The sequence below is a fragment of the Triplophysa rosa genome, linkage group LG19 (genome assembly GCF_024868665.1).
Source record: "Triplophysa rosa linkage group LG19, Trosa_1v2, whole genome shotgun sequence".
Classification (NCBI taxonomy): Eukaryota; Metazoa; Chordata; class Actinopteri; order Cypriniformes; family Nemacheilidae; genus Triplophysa; species Triplophysa rosa.
In genome coordinates this window covers 18,274,491-18,294,969 of record NC_079908.1, presented here as the reverse complement: position 1 = coordinate 18,294,969, position 20,479 = coordinate 18,274,491, and the positions used below count along the sequence as shown (strand labels likewise).

At 37.4% G+C, this 20,479-nt stretch overlaps 1 protein-coding gene across 1 annotated transcript in view; it reads right to left on the bottom strand.

The window, feature by feature from the left end:
• Positions 1-20,479, bottom strand: part of LOC130569727 (potassium/sodium hyperpolarization-activated cyclic nucleotide-gated channel 1) — a 78,495-nt gene that overhangs the window by 30,648 nt on the left and 27,368 nt on the right. Inside the window, exon 3 of the mRNA XM_057359528.1 lies at positions 10,628-10,789. Within this exon, the coding sequence (XP_057215511.1) occupies positions 10,628-10,789 (162 nt within the window). The remainder of the gene's footprint in view (positions 1-10,627; positions 10,790-20,479) is intronic.

Here is a 20,479-nt window from a genome sequence, read left to right as displayed (position 1 = left end):
CTCTCTCTCTCTCTCTCTCTCTCTCTCGCTCTCTCTCTCTCTCTCTCTCTCGCTCTCTCTCTCTCTCTCTCTGTGTCTCTCTCTCTGGTAATGGCAAATTCATCAGCTGCAAAACTGAGTCACCTATTAATGCTAAATCTCATCTTCATGCTGATTACTTGTTTTTTTTAAAGAGGAATATAAATATGCTGTGAAAATTACTCGCATTAAGTTTGTAAAAAAATGACATATGTTTTACTTAAACATTCTTGGTTGCATCGTCCTTTAAACATCCAAACAAACACAGTATTAATACAAAACTAAAATTACCAGAATTAAAAATAAAAAAGTAATATACATAAAATGTAAGTGGAAGTTAATTACACATGTGCATAATTCAATACTGTATATTACAACTGTGTACACAACTGTAAAAAAACTGAAACCTTGTATCTCCATATTTCGTGATTTATTTATTTTTTTACCATAATTCATTATTATTAGTCACACTTTATGTTGTTCACTGTGTTTTGCAAATATTTAACCAATACAAAGTATTTAAAAAAGTACAGTGTTTTGTCCATTCCCTGAAAAACAGCGAATTTGGACATACAAGGTTTCAGAAGAACAATGACGAAATTTGTTTACATAAATACTGTATGCAGAAACACTAGTGTAGGAAATTGCAATATACACAATATGCAAAATATGCAAAAATGTAATTGAGAGTTCAGGAAAGGAAGTTGATTGGCTAACAGCAGTGCTGTTTAACTACAGTATCACAGGTGTGATGGTAGCTAAGCTGTTTTCAACATATCTACATCTTCTATTAGCAAGCTATTTTATTTATTCCAACAGGACAAAATGTGGCGTGGCGAAATGCGACAATTGTGTTTCTTGTCACATTGCATTGTGTGCACTTTACAACTGAGTGAACTGAATAAACAGATCATCTTTATGTCCAGAAAATCCAATTTCATTCTCAATGAAACGGTATAAAAAACAATTCACATATTCTTTTGAGTCAACACCTAAAAGAGTAACTGTAGAAAAATAAATATTGAAGTAAACACTGCTGTTTACAACTGCTTTTGATTCAGTGCCATAAACTAGCCCATATTTAGTTAAATAAACTATATATTAAACCCCCATGACTTATGCTTTGCATTGCATTTAAAGGAACAGTTCACGCAAAAATGGCTTCATTTACTCACCCAAGTTGTTCCAAATTCTGATGAACACAGAAAGATATTTGTAAGAGTTCTTGTAACCAAACAGTTCTTGGCCATCATTGACTACCATAGTAGGTAAAATTTCTTTATACATTTCTTTGTTCTATTGAACACAAAAGAAGATATTTTGAAGAAAACAAAAAACAGTTATGGGGCACTTTTAACTACCATTGTAACGTTTCCTAAAATGGTAAACAATGGTGGCCAAGAACTGTTTGGTTACAAGCATTCTTCCAAATATCTTTCTCTGTGTTCATCGGAACAAAGAAATTTATATAGATTTGAAACAACTGGAGGGTGAGTAAATGATGACAGAATTTTTATTTTTGGATGAACTGTCCCTTTAAGAGCACCATACATGTGGTAAAATCACCATACACACCTGGTGAGTCTACCCAATCCTTTGAGATGCTTTAGAGGTATGACGCTTACAGTACTAAACACACCTTTACATATGTCCACACACACACACAAAGATTATCAGACAATCAACACACTTCCCAGGCGGGGTCTTCTAATCATGTGCAGACCACTTAAGGACGAACCACTATCAAATGTGAAGTGTTAGTTAAAACATTGTCTGATTGTGAGGAATGAGAGATTGCAGACGATTGTGGAGTCAGCGTGATTGGGCTGGGTCTTGAGCAGTTTCTCATGTGTTTGACCATCAGAAATGACAGGGGATGCTCCATCGGGACACCAATTATAATCAGACAAAACCACATTAACCAGATTCATTCCTGGGTGGGTTTAATCATTTCACTCTTTCAGGTGTAAAAACTGTGAGTTGCTTTAGATTAACATAATATAGGGAAATTTACACTGATTGCTATATATATTATACGATGTCAAAATTTAAAGGTGCACTGCAAAAAATCTATATTATAATATTTCAATATTGAATTCAAAGTGGCCCAACATGACAAATGAAATCTATAACTATATGACTGCAAATAAAGGTACTGAAGGCAATCAATATTATATATGTTACTTCTGTGCTGTTTTACTCAATGTAATTTGCATATTTGATCAATACCTGCAAACTGTCAAAATACTGCAGTGCGGATATACATTTCTAATTAAACATTTAAAAGATTTTTGTTCTGCGTGAAGCCATAATCTGAAAGTAATAATCTGGAAAAAAAACGTAATAAGCCACATCCTGATCCCTGTAACATTCAGTATGAGACGTGTGGACTCAATGTTCAGTTTGCCGCTTCTGTTTCTCTCTTTCTTTATCTACTGGTCTCTGCTTCTGTCTCTGTCATTCTCTTTCTTCTTTGACCTATCTGCTTTTCATCTTCTCTCTCACTATTTCTCCTCCATCCTGTCTCACCCTCCACTGATGGATGTCAAGCTATCTGTGTGAGATAAAACCAAAAGCCTGGCAGTCTCGACGGGTCTCTGAGAATTAAAAGCCATCTTTGGGTAAAAAACAAGCATTCCAAAAAGATCCAGTTTAACATTTGCATCCGTTATTTATTACTGTAACAAGAAAACTGAACTGATGCCATTGATCAATGCATTTTGTACAACAAAACCGATCGAAACCAAAGAGAAATATTCTATGTTTAAGATAAACAAAAATGCTCAAAGATGGCAAGCGATTATTTGACTATTGGATCAAAGTTAGTGCTAACGTAAAGGAAACACATTTAGAAAGTCATGAAATTGAAATAATGAAATTGTTTATGAAACAAATCACATGTTCTCTACTTTAAATCCAGTCTGGGGTTTGAGGAAATTAATTAAACTTAGGATGGTAAAAGACACAAAACAAATAAAGACATAAATAAACTAATATCTGGGACCTCATGTATAAAACTTTGCATAGATTTCATCTTTGAAGTATGCATAAGTCAATAGCTGTACATTGTGCACATATTTACACAATTTTATAAATCCCGATATACGGTATGTGTGGAGAATTGCACATTTCAACGATCATTTTGCACGTACACAATGTTTGGACATCAGGTCTTTTTTGTTTTTTGGAATTGTTTTCCTCTTTAACTAGAAGAATTTTTGTGCAAAGTATACTGCAGAAATATTAGTATGCTCTTCTTAATATCTCCACTACAACTTTGAGAGGGGTGAAAAAAATAAAATAAAAACCATAACATAACATTCCATACAAACATGGGCTTACAACTTTGCGTAAGACAAAAACAACTGAGAATAAAAGATATTGTTAAAGCCTGAAGCTCACATTATGCAATGCATTGTGGGTGAGAAGTTTAAGCTTGAAGATAATGAGGCAGGTAGTAGCTCATGCTTATTATAAATAAGCTGGAAATCACCTTTGTTCAACTGGGCTTTTTCCTCCTGATGAGCAATCGTGCAATAAAAATTTAAATGAGGCTCTACTTCCCCAAAACACACATGCGCACAAAAAGGACACGCATTATTCTCTCAAAATGCAAAACCCTTCCAGAAAACAGGGGTCGGTTTGAGAGCACGGTTATGCTATTCATTTTAATTCAGCATTACAGAAGATAAAGAGCCATATGCCAAAGATAAGAGATCGTAGGAAAGTTGCAGGCTGCATGATATTACTAGATTTAATCCATATTATAAGGTCTCTCTCTCTTCAGATGGGTCAGGCGAGTGTCTTTCTGTGTGACTGCACAACTGAGGGTTTGTTATGTCGCTGGTTATAACTGAAGTGCCTTCTTTGTTACTCAGATAACGGATAAATCCTCCCACTCACCCTGATCTCTCACACCAACCGACGTTACGTCACCTTTGACACACACACACAAAAAAAAACAATAGACACACACACACACGCAGCTCTCGGTTGTGTTGTTATGCATCTGCAGTTATTTATAGCAGTTGCAATAGTCTCGATTTTGTGCAACGGTAACTGAAAAGATGCTCTTATGGATTGGACTGGCGTCTTAAGTAATGGCTTAAATGAGAGAAATCCTGTCATGGCAGATAAAGTAAGTAAATGCTTAAATACAGCAAATAAGTTAAAGGACTGATTAAAAATGCGTTTGGAGTGGCCAGCGGGATTTTAATGTCAGTTCTGCACTTAGTGTTTGTCTTAACAGGAGGTGGCTGTTGTCAATAAGTGTGTAGGAAATGTTTTGTTTATTTACTTCATACACACACATACAGTACACACACACACACACACACATGCACACATGCACACATAAGTCCAGTTACTATTGAAGCATAAACCAATCAGGCTGCAGTAGACAGGATGTCCTGAGAAAGATCGTGTGAAGACCGTCCTTGAGCTGAATCTACACACGCTTCCTAGTTCAGTTGCTTTGGAGAAGGTTTTTTTTAAAGTATTCAAACCTTTCTGTTTATTACAATAAAATAAAATAGTGGGCTTAGTATGATTTTAAAAACGTTATGAAAGTTAGTAATGTTGCCTTAGCAATCAACTAAAATCAGGCACTAAAATATTTAAATAAAGAATATTAAAATAAATATCAAAAAAATAACTCAACTAAAACGGAAAGAAAACACGTTATGCAATTAAAAAATTGAACAAATAATAAAATGAAAGCATGTAACAAAATAGCTAAACGTTAAATTAAAATGAACATGAAAACTAAAAAAAAGCTCATTCAAAATCAACAGTTTGTTTGCAAAAACATTTTTTTAAATAAATATTAATTTGATTGCCTTTTATTGTATTAGTAATCTGTATGTTTGAGTTATTATTACTTAATCAAAACTACCCAACTGCAGTTTGATTGATATTAATTGGAATGCACAATATAAAAACATGATGTTAGAATGTAAAAAACAAAGTTATCTGTTTTTGCAGATTACTCTTCATATATTAATAAAACTGAAAACAAAACTGTATTAACTCAACATTATTGTCTGTTTTACACAAATGGTTGTCTATTGTATGGACCCTTTTAAGACCTCTTAATAGTTCACTGGTTAAAAACAAAATATACAATGCTTGTATGTGAATATATTACTTTTAGTTGTAAATAAAATTCACAGGCAAAATTTTAATATGTGTGCTCTCTACTGTACAAACAGCATCATGCTAGTGTCTATGTAAATTAAACAGTACAAACAAATAAGCCAATCGATATATATTTAGCGGTAAAATGTGAGTGTGCATCATAAGTTTAGTATTTACAAATAACTGGACTCATTCTCTGCCACACTTGTGATTTATTGGTAGAGGGAGTTTTACTGGAGTTTAAAATTAAAATCAAAATTCTGTCATTTACTCACCCTCTGATCATTTCAAACCTGTATGACTTTCTTCTGCAGAACACAAGAGAAGATATTCTGAAGAATGTTGGTAACCAAACAATGGCGGTACCCCTTGACTTGCATTGATTTTGTGTCCATACAATAGAAGTAAATGTGTACCGCCATTGTTGTTCTGCAGAAAAAAAACCATGCAGGCATGTAATGATGCAGGTTAAGTAAATGATGACAACATTTTCATTTTTTGGTGAACTGTCCCTCTAATGTACTATACTAAGTGTGACTAGCCTGTGTTTCCAAAGAAAGGATGTGTATTGTTTGCAGTGGTACGCAATAGCGTGAATATGTACGTGAATGGTTTATTACCGGCATCCAAAGGGATACATGTGGATTATTATAATGTAGAGAAGATCAAATGAAGCGTCTCATTAATATCTGGCTGAGGTACTGCCGGGCTGTAATGCAAAATTCATGGTCGGGTCACGTGTACAGAGGACATTTGCGCACAACACATTGTTCAATTAAAAACCTCATTTATTATTTATTATGTGGAAAACAGTTATAGCTATTGATATTTTCTCTCTGCAGCAGTGGTTTTGCATGCAGAGCACTTGCCTCTGATTTATGTTCAATGTTTCACTTAAAACCTCTGTGGGTTCAAAATCATTCTCTTAACGTGCTAAGTAAACTGGTCAAACCTCTGCATAATTACAGAAGCCTGGGGGGAAATCGATAGCATTACTTTTTAGATTATATTTGCCCCAAACACACTCAATTATAACTTAGGGGACATATTTTAAAATTTCTCATTACATATACTAATATTCACAAATCCCCTTTTCACGAGTTCGCCTATGCAGATAATAATAATAATGCAGGTTGAAGGGTGCGTGTGTGGCGTGCAGTCCGGGGAGAGGGCACCGAGCCTGGCAGTTTCTTCCGAACTCGCAGCACTCCCCCCATGTCCGGGGAGAGGGCTCAGAATCCGGTATTAGCCCGAACCCAGAGCGCTCCCCCCGTTGTCGTGTGGGAGGAAACGGGCTCGTGGTGAGGAGCCGGGGTTGTGGAGGGATGCGTAAGAGAATGCAAGACAGCTTTTCCTATTTGTAGTAGTTCTCTCTTGAGCTGATAGGGTAGAAGCTGTGATTGCTGATAGCGAACCAGCCGGATTGATTATCTGCTCCTGCTCCTCCTGAACTTTGTTAATTAAACATAATTTCTAGTCCAACCGGACCATAAGCTGCAAGACTGTTATGACATCACAACTATAAGCATTTCAGCACATGACTGACCACATTAACATATTAACACTTATTTAGCAGCTTGACCTATTAGTGTGAAGTGCGCTGAGAGCTCAGAGGTGAACAATTATAATGAAGGGACATTACATATAGAAATCCTAAAGATACAGTAGCACAATTCTCACCCTTCCAAATAAATGAGTTACTCTGGTTTAAAGTTACATTGTCTCGGTCTGTGCCCTGCTGAAGTAGGCACGTCGAGCTCCATGGATACCTCTGCAACACTAACCTAACTGATGGCTAAATTAACCCGACAGCCCGGCCCGCAGCACAGTCGGCGTTGTCTCCTGCATGCTCAGACTCAATGTCCCAATTAGCACCCCCCCCCCACCGGGGCATTACATCCTCTTCTTCCCTACACCCAGTAAACCCTGAATTACTGAACAGCAGGGCCACCGCTTCCCTGTGGGACCCCCGTCGGCGCACTGGGTAAAACAGCGCAGGGAATCTTTGCTCGTTTTTCATCTGCATTGATTTTTTGGGGGAGGAAAAAGTGGTGCAGAGGTGAACGGGGGGTCAACGATTCAAAGTCACGCAAAGTCTTTGGGCGAGAAAGCGAGAGAGTGCACCTTGATAAAAAAGGTAGATAAAAATGGATGTCTGATGCATAAATAAGGAGAAACAAAACACACATCTCTTTGTGTGAACATTTCAGAAACATTTCCTGTTTGTTTCTGTTGCTGTATTCATTGAAATAAAGCCCGGGGGGACATGGCATGAAAAATAATGATGCAGTCATGATATAATTTTCAGAGAGACATATGAGCTGCATGTCTCTTCCAGCTTGGAAAGCCCTCATTTATGATGACTCAATAACAAATGGAAATTTCAAGACAATGGATTCTTGTGCAATGGACTGAATCGCAATATTACATCTTATGGAGTCAGCAGTGGTGGGTGGGCATGGTTTATTATTAAGGACAATGGCAGTGCACGTCTAATGCTCAAGTCATGCTGGAATTATCCTATTTAAGAGATGCAAATAACCGCCGTAGGATCATTGTATTTACCAGTGGGAAACTGGTTTTCTGGAGGCCTGGAGTGAGTTGTGGGTGCACCAATTAAGAACTCAAAGTGGAAACAAATAGGTTTGGGTCATAATTACGTTTTAATTGTAAATGTTGACTATACAAAGTACTGTTAATGAAGAATAGCTAAAGCACGCCAATAAATACTACTCATTAGTCGGTTTATGAGGCGACAATTAGCCTGTGTGACACACATTCAGGTCTTCACAAGAAGAATAAAATACAAGCAACAATTACAGTTAAACACCTACAGTAAGGCAAATCATTGGCTTTTCATTGGGTTGCATTAGCGATTAAAGGAGAAAAAAATATCTAAAACTGCAATTATGTTGCCCACCCTTTAGAACCCTGCTGGGAAAACAGTAGTTTACTAAAACTAGTTAATCAAAATCAAATTTTGGCCTGAGTGTTATTTGAAAAACTAAACAAATATTAGAAATGTAGCCTCAGCACTAAACTGAAGTTTAAGTTCAGGCACTAAAAGTATTAACTAAATTAATTAAATAAATGAAAATAAATGAATGAATTAATATTATGTATTATAATCATTTAAAATAAACGTGCATAGCAATATAAAAAATAAACAAATAAATAAGAACATGACAAAAGCACGTAACAAAATTGCTAAAAAGAAATAAACTAAAATGAACATGAAAACTATATAGATGTTAACGTCCGGTCTGTGTTTGGTTATAATAAAACAATTTATTTTATATTTAATTTATATTAATATTCATGTATATTGATATTTTATTGTAAATTATTGTTATATTAATTATATGAATTAAAAAATACTCAATTACTGATTATTCACCGAGGTCTACCGGAAAGGTCTGGTTGAACGCGCAGTTTCTGCCAATCTCATATTAATCTTGAGTTCCTATAGAGTAGTATTGCATACTTCGTATATTCGAAGAGTATTTAGTTTGATCACATTTATAAAAGATAGATACAGCTGTACGATTATTTCCGAAAACAAACGACCTCCTGGGGGTGTGGAACTAAATCACAAGCACAGAATACATCATCGCATTACCCCTGCATAACTGTTGATTCACTATAAGTTCGGGTTGTTTACATTATGCACGTACGCGCTGATTGCCAACAAAACACAGACATATGAGTTAGTTTCACTTACCGCGTGCGGTTCATGTCTGGTTAACGCTGGGACCGCTTCATCTATCAGTTTCAAACGATCTGCAAATATCCACCGTTTATATAACATCTATCACTGAAATGCCGTGAACAAACAAACACGCCTCAACTTCTCTCACTATGGCAAGAGTAACGAGCTGCAGCTGCAGGCCCACAGCGCAGCCAATCTTGACGCAGCACAGCCAATCTTGATGGTAAGCGGGTCTTCCGATCGCTCGTCGGTTGTCGCATGGGCGGGCTATTTCCTTCGCCTTGCCGTGGGCATGCTTTTCCAGGAGAATTGCCCAATAAGGGACTAAGAAAAGTTGTTACGTAACGTTTTTTCATGTTCGAAAAAAACGTTACGAAACCTATACAAGCCTTGGGGGAGTGTATCGAGCACAGAAATGCTAAGTAATACGTCCAACTCGTTTTTTGACAAGTTGACCATGTTAAGCGTGAGAAGCCAGGACATTGAACATTGTAAAGAAGTCAGAATGCATGAAACAGCATTAAATCACCCCTTTAAGTTTGGGCCCCATAACGTTTGATTATGTTGTTGCCACTGAAACCATCTAAAAAATAAAAAAGTAAGAGCTAATTCATAATATTACTAAAGCTACAATAAAACTAGAAACAAAACTATAATAATTCTATGATGCTTTAAAATGCAGTCTATGTAGGTGCGGTAACTCACTGCGTTTTGGAACAGATCATGTGTGTTTGTGTACTTTACTAGATTCTCATCCTGTTTTTTTATTTTTTTTAAGAAAAAAATCAGAAACCTGAGGCTGGTATTTTAAATCAGGGCCACAGGGGGCAATTTCAACCTCCTATCTCTTGGAACCCCACCAGCTTTGACCTCTTCAGCAGCTCAGACAGCAAAGACCAGAGGGAGAGAGAGATGCGCTTACAGGAAGTGACATAATTGTGTTGCAAATATGCGCATACTTTTTTAGAAGCATTAAACTTTGTACGGCCTAGGATATATTGTTTTCTTAGATTTTACAAGAACATCTGTGGCTGGCTATTTTCATTTGGGTAGAAGATGAATTGCTCCTGAGATAAAACAGACACGACTGCGACTTTCATTTTCTCTATACTCATCACCAAGTATCATTCATTTGTCAGAAATGTTGCATTCAACATTTCAACAAGACAGGAATATCAATGATTCCCGGTAAGGCCCTCCAAAGCCGGGGGCCGCTGTATCCTGCAGAGCCCCACAAAGTTAGATTGAGCCCCGTGGGCAATTTGGGAGACATGCTTGCATAACTGCCGTATCAACCACCACCACGCGAAACGCGAAAATCTAATGAGATGCCACGGCTCAGACACACATGCACTGAGATCCGTACACGCCCATTGCATGTCAAATGTTGATCTCTGGATGCTTTCAAAGAGAATACATAATCTCTGGACTCTGGACTTATAAACCAGCACTAAAGTATAACCTTGAATATGAAGAGTTAAACTTGTTAATGCTAGGAGAAGAAAAAATGATCTTGGCATTTTAGCGTTCATTTTGCACCAACATGTCGTGCTGTGGAAAACCAAAGCGAGCCATCTGCTCTGATTAGCCAAGCATCTCTCGTTTGATAAAGGTCAAGTATAAAATGTGCTGCCCAGAGCCTCCGAGTTAAAAAGTAATAAGACATGCAAGTTCAAATATTCATACGCATCCAAGCTTGTTCCGTTTAGTTTGACTTTCTCACAAAAATGAAGAACAGATTGTAGAAATGTTTTGAATACTTACAACCATACCGTTTAGCGACACCCAGCAATCCGGAGGGAAGTCTTGCAAGAAGGGAACGAGGAACTGCAGGCAGCCATCCCAGTGACACAACAACAACATCATGCCAATCAGATTAAAGATTCTTACCACTGCACTCGCCAAATCATACGTCATGTGGAAAATCTGTGGGAGGAACACAAGAAAAAGAAAAAAAGTCAGCTGTTTCATTTGCTGTATAAGCCTTGATTCACACTCTCAGTCCACTGGAACACAATGTTCAGTCTATTTCTGATCAATAAAATTGAAATGTACCTCACATGTCTTCCTATTCGAATTTCTCCCGCTTAAATCAGAATTGCATCACATTACAGGAGCAAAGTGGGTTTTAAAGACTTTCAAGACAACATCAAACGTCATCTATTTTCATTGAATATGAGAAATGGTATTATTAACAATGTAAACGTGGGTTATCCATTAACAATAGATTGAATTACAAACAGGGCAAACCAGTTATAATATTATTCAATATTATTTTTCCACTCCAATTATGTAAATCATGTGCCAGCAGCACTGGAAGACATTTCCTCTTATGCAGAGTATTGCACTATGATAAATCGTACACAACAATATCAGAGACATTTATTAAGAATGTAAATAGGGCCCGTTTTGATCGCATGTCTTCAACGACGGGAAAATCAGATAGATACTCTAATTTCCTGTTGTAAACCTCATCGTTCTTAACCGCGTGATTTTGTGTCTGAATTGTCTTGTAGACACGCCGAGCTCAGAATGTCATGGCTTTTCAACTCCCCGCCGATTTATATTGCTAATAATGCAGCGTGGATGGAGAGAAGATCGCGAGAAGACAGCGTCTCAGAATGATGATTCATTGCCTGAAGGCTTCGGAGACAACAACACGAGAGTAGAGATGATGCGTTATCCATCTCCACCCACTAAAAGCCCTGATATGCATCAATAAAAATGCAATGAAAAGGGCTGTTCTGCAGTCTACACCAGTTTAGAGAAAGCTACGTTTCACTTCTAGCCTAGCAAGGCCCAGTTTGAAAGTACAGTAGTAAATTGATTTACAGTCACTGAAATTTTTTTTTCAAAGTACAGTGAGGCAAGAGAGTGGTTTAGGACTGCAATTCAGCAAGAAACAAAGAAAGATATAGAGAGATAGAAAATAGGGGATGTGGCCTTGATGATGATAATAATAATGATGATAATAATAATAATGTTATTGTATTTAATAATTGTTTTAATATTTAATAATAGGTGCATCGTTAAAAACAACAACAACAACAACAATACTTAATGATTATTATAAATTATTATTATTGATGATTAATAATAATAATACTTAATGATGATATTATTATTAATAATAATAACTTTCAACTTTAAATGTCATGACAACCAGGGGCACAGCAATAAGAGATCTAAACCTGCAATGTTCAGAAAAAAGAACACATGAAATACTGATGCCAGATATAATCATGGTAAGTAATAATCCCCCATCGCTACTATGAAATGGTAAAGTTTTAACGTTTGAAAAAGTGACCCCACAAACTTTCACATTATCTTGTGGAGAATTACACCTATTTCACCTGACATGAATAAAGAGATCAAACTCATTCCGCTGGATGGTCAAGCCATCATTAGAGGACAGTACGGGATAAAAGGTTCCAGCGAAACAAAGACGATCTTCTCTCCTGAACGCTTTCATGTGCACACTTGCTTATTCAACCATTCCCCATATGCATAAAAAACCCATTCATTCCAAACATATCTCAGTTTCTTTTCTAGCCCAGTCTGTTATTTCATTACCCACCCCTGACAGGAGAAACTAAATACAGTGGAAAGACATCTCAACTAATGTTTTCAGGCTTCGCAGGGTGCTGGCTTTGCACGATAAACCCCATATTGCCGAAATATATCCCCAGGCAAATTAAAGTAGAATCTGAGGTGGAGGTAATTGTTATCTATTTTAAGTCCATAGGATTGTTCAAACACATTAAATTGCTAATGTGTGAATTTGATGGCGTTTTAATGGTCGCTTATGGTATGGGACCTCTCACTCCAATGATGAGTTATTCATTTTATGCTCAACAAAACCCACAGTAAAACGTGGCAATCTTTTGTGGTCTCGTACTATTTTTGAGTTACCGTGAAGATCCTGAGTGGATTACCAGAACGTATGAACTTCTCTCATAGTTTGATTTTCAGGAATGTCATATACGCAAGAGGAAGAGGCTAATATGCAGAGGCTTGTATCACGGACACATGGCAGTATTTCTTCATTTTGCTAATGAGAAAAGGTCACAGGAAACAGATGTTGGAACTTGTTTTAGCCTGACAAAATCACCTGAGTGAATTTACACTCGAGAGAACACGAAGTTTCATTTTCCATTATGTTCACAGTTTAGTGACATTTACAATTTTACAATTTAGAACATGAACAAGAATCAATAGCACACAGGCCTACTGTTCTGCTGTCGGGTTCACGGAGTATTTATCTTACTCAAGTCACTTTGGAAAAAAAGAGTCTGCAAAACGCATAAATGTAACATTTTCCATCTGGTGTAACCAAATCTATGAATAACAATTAATAGATCGATAGCTTAAAATGAATCAAAAAGATTAACCAATTATACCACAACAACGTGTTTCATCTAATCTTTGTCTTGATTTATAGTCTTGTTAAGAAAACCACAGAGCAGCACTTCTCATTTGAACCCAGTCAACAGTAATTTAGTTGTGAGGTCAAGTATATTGTCAAAACGCATTAACCTTCAAAACCAGGCTTTGATATTACGGCTGCACGTTACCTAAAGTACATGGCAGTCTCTGTATTGGTTTTTTAAGTCATTGTGGGACTCATGGGACAGACACACAATCTTGGGAAGAGCTGACAAGGGAAAGACTGTCTATGGCAGAAACAATCCAACTGGGAGTCAACATCCGCAAATACAGACACACACATTCTGATCGTCACACAAATCTATTGTAAAACTTTAAACTGTCTTTGGATTGTTATGTGGACAAATATTTTTTTCGAATTCTGTACATTCTATGTTGCTCGAAATATAGTTGTAATCCTGTGGCGATGGGGAACGGTTGAGGGTGACTCCAATACCTCGAATGTTATTGAAACCCCAATTGAGTTTCATCCCCACTGTATCCTTGAACAAAGCAATTAACCTCAGACCACTCCGAAGGGCCGTTTCCGGGATTGTTTTCCTGTATACGAGTACTAAATTATATTATCAATTTTAGCACATAGAATAATCGAATAATATCTTAAATGCTATTATTGTTTTAATTATTTCAGATTACAAACCAATAGCATGTTGAAAGAGGCATGTTAAAACGTTCACAGAGGCCTGGCTCTTGATCGCTAACACACAACAGTGTCGTACGGAGGTCAGGCATGATGTGAATGCTAACCAACAGAGACCCGACTCACGCTCAAGGTTATTGGCGGAAGGGCATGCAGCACTTACAGTAAAAGATCGGACCTACACACCAGAGGTTCAGATATCTCCTACCAGGATCTGCAACAGACATAGGAAGTCAAATATTTTTAATGATCGAACTCATGAGCCGGTACATGCATTTATGAGTGTTGTTACGCAATACATGGCTAAATGGCTTTGTGATAGAAAACTACAACAGCCATGATGTTTTGCAACACTATAAATTACAGGATCCAGTTTACATGTATTGCAAATTTATTCTAAACAGGTTTATATGTTTTACAAACATCCAAGTGTCAATTGCCAGAGCAAAACAAATTGCGACAAATATTGTGAGTGGTTGCCAAGGTGTTGCTATGCAGTTGCTAAGTGGGTTTTAGCACATTGTGGGTGGTTGCCAAGGTGTTGCTGTGCAGTTGCTAAGCGTTTTTAGGATGTTGTGAGTGGTTTCCAAGGTGTTGCTATGCAGTTGCTAAGTGGGTTTTAGCATGTTGTGGGTGGTTGCCAAGGTGTTGCTATGCTGTTGCTAAGCATTTTTAGGATGTTGTGTGTGGTTGCCAAGGTGTTGCTATGCAGTTGCTAAGTGTTTTTAGGATGCTGTGAGTAGTTGCCAAGGTGTTGCTATGCAGTTGCTAAGTGGGTTTTAGCATGTTGTGGGTGGTTGCCAAGGTGTTGCTATGCAAATGCTAAGTAGTTTTTAACATGTTGTACAGCATTCAACTCAAAAAGCCCAGTTTTAGGTCTTTATGATATTCTAATTCCTTAAGACATATATGGTAATACATTTGAATGTAAAGAGTGTTAAATATTTCTTCGAAATCAGCCTGCATCTGGACAGAACAGATGGACAGACCGATAAATAGTTGGAACAGACGGTCAAAAACTACAATAGTACTGAGGGAAAGTAAACATGGACACCAGATTTAAACAGAGAGAACAGAATGCAGGCCTCAGGCGCTGTACATTAACTTACTATTAATAATTCTCCGCTCCTCTCTCCCTCTAGCTTGTTTAATTCTCGCCTCTCTGAGATGTTTGAAGGATTCCTTTTGTAATATGAGTTGATTGTTGTGTTCCTCGGCGGTGGTGCTCAGTCCTGACTGTATAAACCTCAGTGGGTTTGCAAGCAGTGTTCCACAGTGCCCCACTGCCTCATGAGAAGTGTTATCAGACCTATTACAGTGGTGCATCCGAGGCCAAGGGTCTCCCACAGAACACACACAGATGTACGCACACATGCATGTAATAGTTTTCTAACAAATAGTGGCTTCTACAATAATACAGCAAATTTCACAAGGAACTTTGCAGTAATCCCCATTATTGTTGCAAAGCGGCTTTACTTGCATATAAAAATGTAGTTTTGAAAAAGAAATGATCAAGAAAATCTAGATATAAAATATAGGTGCTCAAAAGGTTCTTCAAAGTAATGCCATAGAGGACAAACACAAAAGGGTTTTCATGGTTAAAATATTTATCATTTAATGCAAATGATCAAAACTATGTTATCCACAGTCACCCCGGCAACATATGTTCTCAAACTATTAGAGCTACCTCTGTTTTACATGTCCAAAAAACACAGTGGAACCTTGGAACTTTTTGACCCTTTTGTTTGTTTTTACAGAATCTTTTGTTACTTTAGCGAGTAAATTTAAAAATACATAGAAAATTGGCACACCAAAGCTCCAAAAATTTCAAAAGTTTTAATCGACTTTCACAAAACGTGTGACGTTTCGAGCACACATGTTCTTCATCGTTTTTGATTGAGCACCAATTTCAAGTCGATGTGCGTGCTTTTGCTGTGTTTTTGATATAGGAGCTTAGACCTTCCAACTAAATTCTCGTTTCTTTTTCCTTGACCTCCTTCTACATCCCTCTTTCTCTCTCTCTCTGTTCTCCCACTGCTGTCTCTGGGACTAGCTCAGGCAATGATACAGTGAGGGCTTCTGTAACTCTATTAATCATCCTGTGAGAGAGATACTGTACTGGTGTACAGTGTGCTAGGGCTAAAATTAGCCGACGGCTGTGAGGCCTGATGTTTTACAGCTCTCTGACCCTCCGTCACCATTCCAGAGCTATCGCACTGTGCTAACACACAAACAATGCCTAAAGATTAAATCTATACTAACATAATAGTTGAAATATCACAGTCACACACTATGCGCATAAACATACACCCTAGTTAGCTGTCTACCAAGACATCATGTTACTGATCATTTCTGAATGTTCCAAACAATAAGGAAATGATGGTGCCTTATATAATGTCTAGTCTTAGCCAAATCACAAAGTCTGCGTGGTATGTTGCTTTTATTGTGCAATATATATGCAATTTGACTTCCTGCATAAGTCTATCCCAGAATGCACTGCAACAAGCTTAAAATGGCAAACAGAGTCAAGGGAAATGTCAACATCATACTGAAGATTAATCTTCACTCCATATTTGCACTTTTAAGTATTTATCATAAGCACTGCATAATCAGACTCTATTGAAATCAATTTGTTGGAGTGTTAGGCCAGAAATATACGCAAGTATGTGAATTCAGCTTCTAGCTACATAGATTTCAACATTGATGCATTTCAAAACTAAGACAATTGCTGCCTATGTAGAGCTTATTGATTTAGTCAGTAGCCTACAGGTACAAATTCAGCTAGAATCCTCCTATGTAGACACCAGACAGCAATGCAGATCATTGTTTTCAACAGTAACAAACCCACACTGTATTGTGTACAGTAGACAACTGCAAATACAAATCATACACTCACACACACTGAAGCAAAGAACATCTGAGCGTCAACAAATTGTTTCTTGAGGGCTCAAAAACATAAAAATAGATATACAACATAATAACAAATACACACACGTTTACGTATTTGCATTGCTAATGTTTGACAGATGGATACAGAGAGACCCTGACAGCCCACCATAGGTGTCAAACGCATACAATACTGTGAAAGAGCAATCACACTTTGACCATGCTAACATTTGACTGTTGGAGCCTAAACAGGTTTGAACAAACCAAACCAATATACTGGAGAGAGAGAGAGAGAGAGAGAGAGATTGAGTTTATCAGTTGGTTCCAGAATGAGGGACGCAAACAGAAAGAGCTGCGTCATACAGTCACCCAACTCATACAAACAGCATGTAAATAAAAACATTTATATAAAGGAGTAAAGGACTGAGAAAATTTGAGACCTTCTTAGAAATGCACCCTTGCAACTCTCTTTAAATAATATTATCACAAGTATAACGCTACTGCACTAAAATACAAATTGTAACCAATTGCCATTTCAACAGTTTTACTTGAATCATTTGCCTTTTTATGGATTAACCTCATAGTACTGTACAACATAGCGGAAATTGTATGACATCATCTAATCCACTATTGTTCTCATACCTTTCTTTATCTCCAAAGTGTACATCGTATATGCACACTGTATTTGACCTCTATAAAAGGATATCAAGGATTAACCGGGACGATTAATCCATGATTATGCTCATTACAAAGTATGACAAAGAAAACAGCCTTTAAATGTGCAATGTGTGATATTAAGGAGTTGACGCGTTACATAATGACGCGTTATGTTTCTATTACCTTAGAATGAGCTACCTTTATCTACGTACACCGCAGGTCCCCTTACATGGAATTCACCATGTTGTTTCTACAGTAGCCCTAAACGGACAAACTGCTCCACAGAGCGCATTTTGTAAATACGTTATCTCCTTCGGCAAAGAAGTGAAAATGTGACGACATCTTAGTCCTGTGTCAGACACCGTAGTGCACCGTAGTGCAAAGGGAGTGGTGGAATGAGCCGTTGGTTGCAAATCACAACCGCAAGATGCCGCTAAATTTCACAAACTGGACCTTCAATTATTGAAAACGGTTCAATATTACTAAAAATGATACTTTCAGATTGTCCAGTGAAAGTGAAACATGTTTATAACTAATGGGATGAAATATAAACTTTAACATTCATTAAAATTGATCAGCTGGTTAAAAATAATTTCAAATGTTGTCATGTAATGCTTAAATATTTTGTCTATATTTGAGTGTCCAATAAAAATGTTAATGAAAAACGTTAAAGTCTATTATATTAAATCCATTGAACATGTATATTGCATATACCTGCACATTAAAGTGCATAAACAAATATATTGAAAATAAAATGCTAACCAAGACCAACAGTAAAACGTGACTACAAAGCATGTCGACATGCATTATGCAGCTCGGTTTACCGATTTGAGGGCATGATGCGTGTTGTGTAGGGATCTGTACACATCGTAACAAGCTAAATGAAGTGGAAGGGCTTTGCACTCGAGAGGAAATGTGACTCACTGCATTTTCTTTCAGGGTATTTCACTGTTCTATAGAGGAAGAAAGCTTTTTACAGTGCGCCTGGCGAACCGCCACATGGAAATGACATCACCCTCTCTGGCGCTCGTGAGGGGCTGTGAACCGGACCCCCGGGGGTGACAGAGAATGGGCCAGAACTTTGAGTGCAGCGCTGCCTTCTGTCATTAAACCTTCTGATTCAGCCCCTAACGCAGCCATTTAGCACTTTCACGTCCTACTCAACACCGACCTGTTAGGCGCCTTAGAGCGAAGGCCCATCGTTAGCTTGCTTGTGAAAAACACAGGAACAAAGCATTAGGGAAAGGGAAGCGAATGGATTGGGGTGGAAGTATGCGTATGGAGTGAGAAGAAATGCGGAACGCGAAGAACAGGGGAAGTTGAAGAGAGCAGATTGTCTCTTTGAAAGAAATGCATTATTTAGACGCAGACGTTTAGAATTTACATGTAACATTTTCGACATTAGGCCTAGAGGAGGCAGTTTCCTCCTGATGAGTCTCTGCTGAAATTTAGTGACTAGAGACATTATTAATTCAGGTATACAATCGATGAAAACATTTGTTCGGTCGCTGATGTGCGTGTGTGTGTGTGCTGGCTAAGTTTACCGGCGACCAGGAAAACACCTGACACTTCGATTACTGAAGTTCAAACGCTTTGAGGAGAGATAGGGCGCTGATCCAAAGGTTTCTAACACCAGCAGAAAAAAATATTTTCTTCGGGAACACACAAGAGGTCAAACTTCATGAGCTGTCAGAGCTTCAAAACTTGGGATAATGGAATCTGGGACTTCTCTTCATGTCTGCTTGTAAACATCAAATCTTTCACTATAAAATGTGGCTTCCGCGTTTCCGTAAGAGATAGAGCATCAAATAATGCTTTCTCTCACATCTGTTCACAACAACACGGTATTTAATCATTTAAAAAGTACAGTTTTTCAATTTTCTGTGAAAATAGCAAATTTGGACATACAAGGTTTTAGAAGGACACTTAATGTTTCACATGATTTCTGATTATCGTCTTTGTCTTTAGTCTTTGACTATATATTAAGTTTGAGTATTTTTTAAATACAGGGTTTTTCCTGCATAGAGAAATTGGAGGCGGCCGCCTCCGTCAAATGTCGTGTCGTGCCGCCTCAGGCTCTCGCCAAAATTATGTTGCAAGTCTTCACAAGAAATGCTGCGTGCATTTAACAGGCTGTCATTTGTAACTGCAGTTGCGACATTACGCCACAGTAGAGGCGCTGTTTCGTTATCAGCACACTGAGGCGCTAAAAAGAGTTGCAGAACAAGAGCCAGCCTGTGTTTCACGGCTGTTTGTTTTGCATCAAAGTACGTTTAATTTATTGAAATTTATTAAATTAACATGACGTACATCATTGTAATGTCTTTAGCTGTGCAGTTGGATCGTTGAATCAGCGTATACTGTACACAGAAAGTTCGCCAGTATGAACGCACATTGCGTTCAGAACGATTCTCACACAAATTACTCATTTGAACCGATTCATTTAGACTATTGAACTTTTCAGTCACTAGCGAATATAAGAGATCCTTGAATAATTTAAAGTGAACCACAGAGAATGCAAGATGTGAATCAGCTTTGCTCATTTAGAAAGAATTTAGGTTAATTCAGTTGGCTATTGTGGGCTGAAAAGTTAGTTGAAATGATAAAAAAAGCTTTATTTGATTAAAAAAACATTTCTGTTTGGTTGAATAAAAGTAATGTTTTATATAACTTAATAATTGTGATTTTTATCTAATTTTATTAGAACTTTTAATATGTCAAACTCAAAGTCACTTTGGTTAAGCCACTTAAAGGTACGGTAGGCCTACGTGTGTGTGTACAAGATCAGGATGGCACCACCTCAGCCTCATTTTGAGCCAGGAAAAACCCTGAAATGATTTAGTTATTGCAAACTATCGCAAAATGCATATTTGCCATATTTTGATCATTTCGATATCTTGCGCAGCCCTATTTCATACTTATAAATTTGTTTTTATGTTTTACAGATCAACCCCGATGACAGTGAATCAGATGGACACATCATTCTT